Raw genomic sequence first — 13,606 nt, forward strand, 5'->3', positions numbered from 1 at the left:
GGAGCAGTGCGAGCTGTTGCTAGTGTATACAAGTTATAAGTTCAGTAAGGGCGACCGGGGAGAAGCAATGTTTAAGGGAGGACACATTGATGCTGAGTGCATAAAGGATCTAATAAAGCCTTCTGAGCAGCAAACCTTTGCTTCGTCTCCCCAAGGTGTCTCCCCTTAGTTTCCAAACCACGGTCAGGTGACTGTTGCAGGAAAGATCAACAGTTTTATAATTTAAGATCTCAGCAAATCAGAAACAGCTTTAATGGGAAAGTATGTAATGTGTACTGTTGTAATCTTCGTCTGAAGTATGCACAGTATAAATACTTTTCATATATATTAATCATTATGGTACCCAGATACACACACAGTGAAGAAAATAAGTATATGAACACCCTGATATATCACATGTTTTCCCACTTAAAAATCATGGAGGGGTCTGAAATTTTCATCTTAGGTGCACGTACGAAAAAACAAGAAATTACAATGTATTATTTTGTAACTATTTATTTGTGTGATACAGCTGTAAGTATTTGAAAACCTACTGTATCAGCTAGAATTCTGACACTCAAAGACCTGTCAGTCCGCTTTTTAAAGCCCACCTGCACTCCATGTATTATCCTGAATCAGATGCACCTGTGTGAGGTCATTAGCTGCATAAAGACACCTGTCCATCCCATGCAATCAGTAAGATTCAAACTTGTAACATGGCCAAGACCAAAGAGCTGTCCAAAGACACCAGAGACAAAATTGTACAACTCCACACGGTTGGAAAGGGCTACAGAGAAATTGCAAAGCAGCTTGGTGAAAAAAGTTCCAAAATGGAAGAAGCTAAACATGACTCTATCTTAATCAAAGTGGAGCCCCATGCAAGATATCACTTCGTGTGGTCTCAATGATCCTTCAGAAAGAATACACGACAGGACTTGGTCAATGACTTGAAAAAAGCTGGGACCACCGTTTCCAAGGTACTGTTAGTACAACACTAAGACGTCAATAGTTTGAAATCACGCATGGTATGGAAGGTTCCCCAGCTTAAACCAGCACATATCAAACTTTTTGGTCATAATTCCACTTACTGTGTTTGGAGGAAGACAAATGATGAGTTCCATCCCAGAACGCCATCCCTACTGCGAAGCATGGGGGTGGTAGCATCATGCTTCGGCCATGTTTTTCTGCACATGGGACAGGACGACTGCACTGTATTAAGGAGAGGATGACCGCGGCCATGTATTGTGAGATTTTGGGGAACAACCTCTTTCCCTCAGTCAGAGCATTGAAAATGGGTCGTGGTTGGACCTTTCAATGTGAAAATGACCCGAAGCACACAGTCAGGAAAACCAAGGAGTGGCTCCGTAAGAAGCATATCAAGGTTCTGGCGTGGCGTAGCCAGTCTCCAGACTTATACCCAATAGAAAATCTTTGTAAGGAGCTGAAACTCCGAGTTTCTCAACAACAGGCCAGAAACCTGTCTGATCTAGAGAACATCTGTGTGGAGGAATGGGTCAAATTCCCTCCTGCAGTGTGCAAACCTGGTGAACAACTACAAGAGAAGTTTGACCTCTGTAGTGGCAAACAAAAGCTACTGTACCAAATATTAACATTGGTTTTCTCAGGTGTTCAAATACTTAAATGCAGATGTATCACACAAATAAATTGTTGAAAAAAAACACACAATGTGATTTCTGGATTTTTCTTTTGAGACTCTCTCTCTCACAGTGGACATGCACCTATGATGAAAATTTCAGACCCCTCCATGATTTCTAAGTGGGAGAACTTGCAATATAGCAGGGTGTTCAAATACTTATTTTCTTCAGTGCACATGAAAACTCCTGGAGTGTGTGTGTGGGGGTGGGGTGAGGTGGGAGGAGTCGTACTTCACGTTTTTTTACATTTCACGGGTTCTGGTCCCCAGTAAGTGCAAAAAAATGAGGGATTACTGTATATATATTCGAGGGAAAGGCAGGAAAGCCTGAATTAAAAAAAATAAAATAAAAAAAATAATAATCACTTGAAGGCCATGGACTAGAAAACAACAATTTGGGTCCCATCATTTAGAACAATACACAATCATCCAATTCAATAATGACATGAGGGACATATACTTGACACCCTAAGAAAGGAAGAATGCACACAATACTATCCACTATTTGGCAATTTGTCAAAACCTGCAAGGTTGTAGAAAGTTCATACAAGTACAAGATAATGTACTTCCAATCAGTTATATATTAAATGATTGTACTCAACACCATGAAACAAATGTTGTACGAATACAATTGAGAGATATTTCAGATAATATAAGCATGCAACGCCACAACAAAAGAAAATACTCAGGCATGACAGCACATTTTAAATAAAACTTTAAAGGGGCTCCAAGGAGATTTTATTTCTATATACATTAAATGTGTTTGAAGTGCTGAAAACATACATGAAGACATTAACATGGTGCTGAATTTTCATGATACACTATAACTTAAGCATGTTCATTTGAAGTTTGCTCATTTTGTGGGCAGCGGAAAACATACTTTCTCGCCCAAATTCCATCCACCACTATACAAGGACAATTTTAGTCAAAAGGCATTCATATTTGGCAGGCATGTTAATATCACGTCATTTTTTTGGGTTTGCTTTGTGCCATTAAGTATCGTAATTTCTCATGTATAATGCATCCTCAAGTATTAAGTAATAATTAATAATAATCTTTGTGCATGCACTGTTACAGCGGTTATATAAAGTATATCTCGGGACAGGCCACAGAACACGCTTTTCCTGGTCCCTTCAATTGTCAGAACAGAATCCCTCAACCAACTAAAACAAATGCTCATTGACAGCATAACATTTTATTAACACTCCTGAGAACACCTATTACAGTCTTAGATAAATAAAATCTTTAACACTGTTTAACTTGAAAAAATTTTGCATTAAATATTTGAACATAAAACATATGTGCATAGCGTACTTTATCCACTACATTACACATCCTTGGCCAAGACTTGAATAGAAGCATATGACTCATCTCCAATCTTAAAAAGATCCATAGTAGCTACCTTTGATGCATCGTTGTGGAACTCATTATTGATGACTTGGTCCAGTTCTGGTGTCTCCTGCATTGCAGCATGAACAGTGATCCTATCTTGCTCCCACAGATTGTCATCCTCTATGTCATCCACGGTTTTAGTGAGGAAACATTTTTCGAGTCCCAAGAGTTTGGGTTCCGCAGCACAGCCACTGTTCATTCAGCTACAATCTGTAGCAGCTTTCCTATGCAGTTGGGTCGCTGTCAAACCAATGAGAGCTCAAACTACGTAAAAATGAGCATAATAATATTAAATAAAAAAAAAAAAATTCAAGTGTGCGCGCCCTCTGTTCCCCCCCCTCCCACCCATGTGTCCATTAGGCTTGTACTACGTAGTTTGAGCTTACATTGTTTTGAACTGCCACGCTGCTTCCGGGTTCCCCCTCACATTGTTTTGAACTGCCGTGCTGCTTCCGGGTTCCCCCTCGTTATCGGCAGGAGCGATGACATTTCTTTTAACAGCAGCTGCACAACTAGCCCTTGTCGTCGACATTTTTTTATCTTCGTTTAAGTTAAAACAAACTCGGGGGCCGTCGTTTCTGATGTTTGGTGCAGTAGCAGCAAATGTGCTACGCTAACGATCGTAAAATGCCAAGCTCCCTAAGGAGGTCAGAGAGCTCAGGTTGGTGGCGTACATTACTCTAATATTTGTAAATGTGTAACATAAAACATCAAATATATCAAAATGTATACGTGTACCATTTTTTTACCCCTCTATGTACCTGAACATACTATACAATGTGATTGTATTTTTTTATTTTTCATACACACACATAATGGGGTCTCTTGACTTTTTGAAAATATTTTGGAAAAAAATTGGCATTATATTCGAGAAATTACAGAGATTCAACTATTTTTGGCTACCTTGCAGGTTTTTAAGTAGTATATCTAGGTACATCGTTCTAAAGACATGTAAATCATAAAAATGCAGGAACTGAACATGGAAAAAAAAAGGCTTCTAAGGGATAGTTGAAAATACAAGCTCTCATTCTAGAAACAACTAAACCGTAGCAGTAGTAATGGAGGGGTATGGGTAAAAATTTCAGTGGGATCAAAATGACAAATCATCATAAAAAAAAAGTGTTGTAGTGTCAAGAGAAAAAAAATGACGTAGCTTAGACAAAGGGTCTTCACAATACTTACAGGACAACATGAGAGTTCAAAATGGATTGCAAATTTCTCCTGCCTATATAATTTGACAACCTAACCTCAAGAAACAAAATCCTACTTTTACTTTGCTTGTCTGGGAAATTTTTTTTGAACTAATAAAGAAAAACAAAACAAAAAAAAAAAACAATTTAAAGGAGGTTTAAAATAAATGGACAATGGTCCTTGTTCATTTAATTTTCAAGGAAAAATGTGAAATTTCTTCCATTTCAACTGACATAAAAGAGCAAGGAATTCATATCTTGTCAAACAAAGAAAAATAAATGATATGTGGCTCAAAACAAAACAAAAAAGCATTCTCTCTCTCTTGTTACATCTTTTTGGCTACCCAAAAGCAGATCACTTTGTTGAGCTGTCCGGCGCTGGTGGGTGGTTTATGGAGTTAAAATCAATGACAATCTTGCTTCTTTTAGGCTTGAATTGCCTAAAAAAAAAAGGACAAGGAAATGAAAGAATCTACAAATGCACCAAAAAAATATCTACATAGTGGTTCTTAACCCTGTTGGAAACACTATCTAAAACTATATCGACATGTCCCAAACCCTTCATTGGAAAAATATTCAAAACAGATACATATTTTATTACTGTGGAAAAAACATGCCTCAATTGCACATTGCAATTTCAAAACCAACAAGTTTTTGGGATGTAAAATTGATAATTCAGTGAAAATATACTGAACATGAATGTGACTTGGTTTTTGCTTTTCACCTTAGTAAGTGCCCCAATAATGTAATTTTCAAAAGAAAGTCTGATACTTTTGTTTTTATGTTCATCATCCTCAAAAATAATTATTTGCTAAAATATGTTGTAAAAAGGCGGCACGGTGGTAGAGCTGGAAAGCTTTTGCCTCACAGTTTTGAAGACCCGGGATAAATCCCAGCCCTGCCTGTAGGGAGTTTGCATGTTCTATCCGTGGCTGCGAGGGATTTTTCCAGGCACTCTGGTTTCTTCCCAGAACCCTAAAACAGGCATTAATTGGAGACTCTAAATTTCCCTTAGGTATGATTGGGAGTGCGATTTGTCTGTCTCTATGTGCCCTGTGATTGGCTGGCAACCAGTTCAGGGTGTACCCCGCCTCCTGCTTGTTGACAGCTGGGATAGGCTCACACAGTCCCTGCGAAACTCATGAGGACAAGCGGCAAAGAAAATGGATGGGTGTTGTAAAGAATAGTACAGTATTAGTATATCAAGGGGTTTCTTTTGGTGGGTACACGATGATGTGGTGACACCAAAACGTTGAGTGTGTTGTGTTAAGACCTTCTCAAACTGCACTATGTATTTACCGCAGGGCATCGTGCAGGGACCAAAGCCTTACAAAAAAGCCAACCAACTTTTTCAGCGGCTTACAAGTGGCAGGAATGTCATTTATCCGCAGTACAAAAAAGCATGACCTTAACTGGAGCCATTAGTTGGTAAGATATAACAAATTACAGAATGATGTCGTCAACATGAACCAAAAACTAAAATATTAGTGGAGTTGAAGCCACATTAAATGAGCACCTTTGTTCAGTTGACATATCAAACAAACAAGCACACCATTCTTAGTAAACTTCTCTAAAAACTTAGATGCCAATTGTGGTCAATGAAGGCAACAACTGCATGTGTGTGTCTTGAATGCGTGCGAGAGCACACACACACACACACACACACACACACACACACACACACACACACAAACGCACAGTTTTTCGCCAATCATAATTTCGATGCAAAGAGCGACAAAAGGTGACAAGATTACGCAACTGCTTAACTCACAAAGCTATGGGTGATCGGGAGGGCAAGAAGAATATCCTTACATGGTGTCAGCTGTGTAGAGCGTTAACCCACCTCACAATCATAGTCTCTGGATGCTTCAGTGTTCTAAAGATGGTGTCTGCTTTTCTGTTTTATTTTTCAAAGTGACTAACTTGTGACTACAAAGTCAGTTCCTTTTGGAAACTCCTGGTCAATGTTAGTGAGCTGAAGTGAAGCTTTGATGATGTGAAATCAACGATAGACGTCTGACACAAAAGGCAGAGTGGCTGGCTGTTGCACTCAAAAAAAAAACCGCTCTGGTGAAACATCTTGTGTTGATCCACATATTTTATGTTTAACATTTTTCCCAGCCATTTTGAGAGCAAAATTGACAAAAAAATTCTTATAAAATTACGATCCAACTGGGAAACTAAGCTTCAATGCACATGCCTTTTTATGTGAAAATACCGCGTTAACCTTTCCAGCTAGGGTCTGCTAACATTGGCCGGTAGACGCAACGCCGTCCTCGTTGGGGTTAACTCCCTTCTCTTGTTGCACAGCTGAGCTGGGTGGCTGGAACAATAATGGCATAAAGCACCATTTTGCTGCACGAATGGCTATAATGGCTCCTTTAAACTTACTCTTCAAGCAAAGCAGGTGCACGCACATTTAAAAAACAGAACTTTGATATGCTTTCGCACCTTCACGAGAACTGCATGAAAAAAGGCAAAGAGCCGCAGGTTGGTCACCTCTGAAGTAGTCCAACACTACATCGGGAGTAAAGAATGAGTTAACGATCTCGGACATGCCCTTGAAATTCCACTAGAAATGTTTACAATTTAGCAGCAAGGGAAAGAAAAGATGGAAATAAGTACTACTTCTTTTCCTTTTGCCTTGTCCCTTTAGGGGTAGCCACAGCCCATCATCTTTTTCAATGTAAGCCTATCTCGTGCATCTTCCTCTCTAACACCAAATGGCCTCATGTCTTCCCTCACAACATCTATCAACTCTCTCTTTGGTCTTCCTCTTGCTCTTTTGCCTGGGAGCTCCATCCTCAGCTCCCTTCTACCAATATACTCACTCTCTCGCCTCTGAACATTTCCAAACCATCAAAGTTTCCTCTCTTGAAACTAGTCTCCAAAACATCCAACTTTGGCTACGCTGCTAATCCTATCCAACCTGCTCACTCCTAGAGAGAACCGCAACATCTTCATTTCTCCCACCTCCAGTTCTGCTTCCCATTGTCTCTTGAGTGCCACCATCTCTTATCCGTACATCACGGCTGGCACCACCACTGTTTTATATACTTTGCACTTCAACCGAGTAAAGTCTCTTCTTCCACCAACGCTTGTTTTCACTTTAGTCCGACACTATTTTCCTTCTTTTTATCATTTATTTTTACTTACACCCCTCTGTTTCTCTCTACATCTTTTGTAGAAGTCAAATATTCTATAAAATCCCATCCGTTGTGTTTTCCATGTGTTCTGATCTTAAGCACACCTGTCATCTAGAATTCATATTTCATAAAATGTAGCAATCTTCAGAAGAGAGATAAAAAGATTTCTTGTGACTTTCCCTAAATTTTTAAAACATAAAAAGTGACATGATGACAGTTTGAAACAAATTAGTTTGACTTCTGCTCTGGTATTGCTATTGCATTATTGAATTGCATCATATGAAGTGATGTCAGATGCAGGCCCAGTCATGCGACACTGTGTGAGTCCAGAAGATTAATTTAGCTATGTTTTCAAGGCTGAGGGGATCCTTGAAATGCACCTTGCAAATGACGAGACATAAGGTTGTGTCATGCCTGGCTAAGCTAAATCGATTGCTAAACATAGCACTTTTTAGACTGTATTTTGTGGTCGTTCAACTTCACAATGCTTTTTGAATTGTGCGATGGGACCCAGAAGTTACCTGGTTAACTTACCATACAATATCCCAGTTTTCATTGAGCTGGCGCAAAATCGATCGCCAAATATTACATTTATCCTCCAACGCGAAGGTTTGTGTATCTTTTTGGATCGTTACTTGTGCTCGTTCAACAACACTTTTGTAGAGGGAGGTTGGGGGGTTGTGGGTCGGGCAGCGGGATGAAACGAGGACAGTTCGACAGGTGAGCAGAGAGGGTGGACTCGGGATGCCCTCACAGCCGAGCAAGCTAACTAGCCAGAGTTTTTGCCATATTTCCAATACTGTCCGATACCCTCTCACCAATAGGTGACAGCGACATGCTAATTAGCATAAACCTGGTGGTAGATTATCTGTCAAAACGCTTCACTTTTCAATTGAGGATTATCACTGACAACTGCAGAGGGTGTCAATCCCAGAAAAGAAAATTCTCTGTCTTGAATTGTATGTGGATGTAAATGGACAACCAATAGCCTCTTAGCTCAAGAATGAGGATAAATGTGGATGATGGAATCAATAATTGATCATCCAACAGTTCTATCTATCTAGATGGCCACTTCAGTGGGCTACCTCAAACCCGAGTGAGCGGCCATGGACAGTCGCAACAATGATGAGCAAAAAAAAAAAAAAAAAAGTGACTCAATGCAAAACATTGACAGACTTATAAATAGATTTCAGCCACTTTTCGTAAACCCTGGTCAAGAATGCTGTAAGTGATGAAATTAAACCACACAAGAAAAAATTGGGACCCCAAAAGTTAATAGTTGGTAATGGAGCAGTCAAGGATGTGAAATGTTTTTGCAGTGAGAAGAATACCAAAGTATTGTATTTTACTAATGAGACGGTGTCTGATCTCTCAAAAAATCCTGGAGATCACGAATAAGCACCCAACAGTAGTATCTGTCATGATACACATGGGGCCTGGATCTTCTCAAGCAGCAATCAGAGGTACTGAAGGGAGATTTCATTGATCTTATAAAAGTGTAATGTTAAGTTGAGGTTTTTAGAAGCAGGCCTCTCCCACTTTTACGATAAGATTGTTTTTAAAGGGTCCGTCAATTAAATAAGTAGTTAAGCGAAGTCTGTACTGCACTAACCGTGAGTTTTATTGACAATTTATGCACATTTTTGAGCGCAGATGTATTTACAAGGCAGACAATTTCTGTCTAAATAGACCAGAGGTTATGTTATTGGCAGCGAACATTTCATTCACCGACCCGAAAAGAAAAGAGAAGCAATGCTGACAACAACTCAAAGACGAAAAGGATGCAGTTGTTCACGAACAATCAGACGACCAAGAGATAAGGCAACAAGGTGTAGACTGATTCTTGGGGTCATCAAAAAAAAAAAAAAAAAAAAAAAAAAAAAAAAAAAGATGAGCCAACATTTTTTAATCTTCCAAACTTCTTCCTGCCCCATTGTAGCCCAACATAACACTCATTTTCTACTAGTTTAAATGCAATGTTAGGTCTGACTGATAAGGTGAAGATGATTGTCAATGTTAGAATCCAACCCACACCACACCAAGATCTTTCTTCCATCTCCGTCACCTGAACCCACTTTCCACTAAGATACGAAAGGCTCCTCCTCCACCCATAAAAAATCCCATCGGTGAATATGACTGACATATGGAGGGTCTCTTTCTGAATAATTCAGACCCTTACAAAGATCAGGTATTTTTCATCCCAGTAAGTAGAAGAGCCCGTCCTTGAGCAGTCACGTTATCATGGTGGAGGGGTCCCGATGATCCTAGGAGCAAAGTTGTCTGGGGCTTCATGCCCCTGGTAGGGTCACCCATGGCGAAAAGGTCCTAGGTGAGGGACCAGACAAAGTATGACTCCAAAATCTTGGTTTCCCGAGCCCGGACGCGGGTCACTGGGAACCCCCTCTGGAGCCAGCCCTCGAGGTGGGCCTCAAAGGCAAGCGCCTGGTGGCAGGGCCTGCACCCATGGGGCTCGGCCGGGCACAGCCCGAAAGGGTAACATGGGTCCCCCTTCCCATGGGCTCACCACCTGTGAGAGGGGCCATAGGGGTCAGGTGCGATGTGAGCTGGGCGGTGGCCAAAGGCAGGGACCTTGGCGATCCGAAACTAGCTCTAAGGACATGGAAGGAGCCCAATTTGGTGAGTGAGGTCGAAAAGTTCAGACTAGATATTGGACAAGTACTAATAGAGTCGGACTCACCACTTCGCACCGCTTGGGCTCTGGGACCCCTCTTTTTGAGAGGGGTTGGAATCTTTTCCAATCTGGAGTTGCCCACGGTGAGAGATGTCGAGCAGGAGTGGGTATACTTATTACCCCCCGGCTTGGGGCCTGTCCATTGGGGTATATCCAGGTGGATGAGTGGTTAGCCTCCCTCCGCCTTCAGAAAGGGGGACGGGTGCTGACCGTTATTTATGCGCCAGAAAGCAGTTGAGAGTACCCAGCATTTTTGGAGTCCTTAGAGGGAGTGCTGCAGAGGGCCCCCTCTGGGGACTCTATCATTCTGCTGGGGGACTTCAATACCCAGGTGGGTAATGAGAGTGAGACCTGGAAGGGCGTGATTGGGAAGAACGGACCCCCTGATCAGAACCTGAGTGGTGTTCCGTTACTGGACTAATGTGCTCATCACAGATTGTCCATAACGAACACCAAATTCAGGGCAACTCGCAAACAACACCAACAGCAAGGGATGCTGTCAAGCTGAAGGAGTCCTACCGGGCATTTTGGTGGTCACTGAGGCAAAAAAAAACAGGTGTGGGATGTGTTCTGTGAGGCCATGGAGAACAACTTCAAGATGGCTTCAAGGAAATTCTGGTCCACCGTCCAGCATTCCAGGAGGGGGAAGCAGTGCACTGTCAACATTGTGTATCGCGGAGATGGGGCACCGCTGACCTAAACTCAGGAGGTTGTGAGTCAGTGCAGAGAATACTTCAAAGACCTCCTCAATTCCACCAACACACCTTCCCATGAGTAGAGATGAAAGTGCAGTTTGTGAAAATTTCTGATAATTTTATGCAACTTTTCCCCAATTTTCCAGAGCAATTATCATAATAATTAGAAAATCCGGAATTCCGGGAAAATCCGGAGGACTTTCATCACTGCAAAAGAAGTGAGTCTGGATGATCTGAGGGGGGTTCTTCTATCTCTGGAGTGAGGTCACTGAGGTGGTTAAAAAGGTCCTTAGTGCCTGGGCCCTGGGGGTGGATGATATTTGCCCGGAGTTCCTTAAGGTTCTGGATATTGTGGGGCTGTCCCGGTTGAGACACCTCTGCAACATCGCGTGGACATGGGGGACAGTGCCCATGGATTGGCAGACTGGGGTGGTGGTCCCCCTTTTTAAAAAGGGTGACCGCAGGGTGTGTTCCAACACGAGAGGCATCACACTCCTCAGCCTTCCTGGTAAGGTCTACTCAGGGATACTGGAGAGGAGGGTGAGTCGAAACTCGGATTCAGGAGGAGCAATGTGGTTTTCGTCCTGGCTGTGGAACTGTGGACCAGCTCTACATTCTTGACAGGATCCTCGAGGGTGCATGGGAGTTCTCCCAACCAGTGTACATGTGTTTTGTGGGCTTGGAGAAGGCGTTCGACCGTGTCACTCGGTGAGTCCTGTGGGGGGTTCTTCGGGAGTATGGGGTACCAAACCCCCTGATACGAGCTGTTCGGTCCCTGTACAACCGTTGTCAGAGTTTGGTCCGCATTGCAGGCAATAAGTCGGACTCGTTTCCAGTGAGAGTTGGACTCTACCAAGGCTGCCCTTTCTCACCAATTTTGTTTATAACATTTATGGACACAATTTCTCGGCACAGCCAAGGCATAGAGTGTGTTCAGTTTGGTGGCCTCAGCATTGCATCTCTTCTCTTTGCAGATGTGGTTCTGTTGCATCAAGCTGTGATCTCAAACGCTCCCTGGAGCGGTTCACAGCAGAGTGTGAAGCAGCTGGGATGAGAATCAGAACCTCCAAATCTGAGATCATGGTCCTCAACCGGAAAAGGGTGGCGTGCCCTCTCCGGGTCGGGGATGAGATCCTGCCCCAAGTGGAGGGGTTAAACTATCTTGGGGTCTAGTTCATGAGTGAGGGAAGAATGGAGTGCAAGGTCGACAGATGGATCGGTGCAGCGTCTCCAGTGATGCGGACTTTGTATCAGTCCATTGTGGTAAGGAGGGAGCTAAGTCGAAAGACGAAGCTCTCAATTTACCAGTCAATCGACGTTCCTACCCTCACCTCTTGGTAAGAGCTGTGGGTCATGACTGAAAGAACAAGATCCCGGATATAAGTGGCCGAAATGAGTTTCCTCCGCAGGGTGTCCGGACTATCCCTTAGAGATAGGGTGAAAAGCTCGGTCATCGTTGAGAGGTCAGTGGCGAACCGCTACTCCTGCGCATTGAGAGGAGCCAGATGAGGTGGCTGGGGCATCTGATTCAGATGCCTCCTGGACGCCTCTCTGATGAGGTGTTCTGGACACATCCCACCAGGAGGAGACCCCAGGGATGACGCAGGACACCCTGGGGTGACTACATTCCTCGGCTGGTCTGGGAACACCATGGGATCTCGCTGGATGAAGTAGCTAGAGCTCCTGTGGACATCTCTGCTAAAGCTCCGGCCCCTGTGACCCGGACCCAGATAAGTGACATAAAATGGATAGATGGATGAATGTCATGTGGAGGAAGAGAAAATGCATTCACATTTCCAGATGAACATCACAACTGTACATGTGTATAAACAGTGTTTCAGAGGAAGAAAGTAGGGCCCACCACAGTCCTAATTAGGAGAGGCAATCTGAAGTCATACACAATATAAAAAAAAACTAAACAAAAAAAGCTACTCACTTGAACTGTACTCCTGCCATGTTGAGTAGTCTTCTTGAGGCCGTCATCTCTGGTGTGTCATGGTATTTATCAGAAAGATAGACCACCTCCTTAATTCCTGAAGAGTGTGAGGGCAATAAAGAAACTACAATAAATACAAATGATTTTCTTTGTACAGCTGGGGTGCCACCAGATGTGCCAACCGATAAAAATCTAAATCCCAGAACAATTGGTGTAAATTAGTCTGATTTTCCATCCAATTATCAATTTTCTGAGCCGCTTATCCTGTTTCCATATATAAAAAAAAAGTCATCATGAACAGTCAATGATAACTAAATTATGGCTTCAATTTTGTTATTTTAGTGTCTTTATTACATCATCCTTTTAACAGCGAACACATTTACTGCCTGAATAAAAATACCAACTAACCCTAACCCTAACCCTGGATGAAATTTCAATGTACCATCATCAAAAAATGTTTATGAATTTGCCAATTCTGTTTTCAAAAAAAAGCAAGTCTATTCAAGCTCAGCACTATTTTGAAAACAACATTGTTGATTGACTGAATTGGACTTATGTATGGACAGTTTTGTTTTTTTGCTCATGTCTTCCTCTTGCGTGCTATTACATTTTTTCTAAATTCCAAAATATTGAAAAGATGAAAATTTCCCCATTGTGGAAGTAATAGTTTCTTATGTTACAAATATAATCAGAACAAAACATTTAATTCAAGCAAAAAACAATAACCACTGACTTCATGTACAAAATCTTGGATATATTAAAACTGGCTCTGTGAACAAAAAGTGCACTTCAATCAATATTACAATTTGAGACAAAGGTATAAAAAGTTTATAATGCCCTAACAGGCAATCTGGTAATGTTTTAGTTAAAAAAAAAAAAAAGTGCCAAGTGGAAACAATGACAAGTAAAGCAAAGCAAAGCA

General features: G+C 41.9%; 1 protein-coding gene and 1 long non-coding RNA gene across 4 annotated transcripts in view; one reads left to right on the plus strand and one right to left on the minus strand.

The window, feature by feature from the left end:
- LOC133506318 (uncharacterized) overlaps positions 1 to 13,606 on the plus strand; it is an 85,185-nt gene continuing 71,579 nt past the window's right edge. The window contains exon 1 of the long non-coding RNA XR_009796480.1: positions 1 to 3,686. This is a non-coding gene — a long non-coding RNA (uncharacterized LOC133506318). The remainder of the gene's footprint in view (positions 3,687 to 13,606) is intronic.
- Positions 3,799 to 13,606, minus strand: part of dctd (dCMP deaminase) — a 31,864-nt gene continuing 22,056 nt past the window's right edge. For 2 of the 3 annotated variants that reach the window (XM_061830343.1, XM_061830342.1), the window contains exons 5-6: positions 12,685 to 12,781; positions 3,799 to 4,655 (exon numbers count right to left, since the gene is read on the minus strand). In XM_061830343.1, coding sequence (XP_061686327.1) covers positions 4,571 to 4,655; positions 12,685 to 12,781 — 182 coding nt within the window. In that variant the 3' untranslated portion in view covers positions 3,799 to 4,570. The remainder of the gene's footprint in view (positions 4,656 to 12,684; positions 12,782 to 13,606) is intronic. The other variant, XR_009796479.1, reaches the window with a different exon arrangement.

The sequence above is a fragment of the Syngnathoides biaculeatus genome, chromosome 9 (genome assembly GCF_019802595.1).
Source record: "Syngnathoides biaculeatus isolate LvHL_M chromosome 9, ASM1980259v1, whole genome shotgun sequence".
In the NCBI taxonomy this organism is placed as follows: Eukaryota; Metazoa; Chordata; class Actinopteri; order Syngnathiformes; family Syngnathidae; genus Syngnathoides; species Syngnathoides biaculeatus.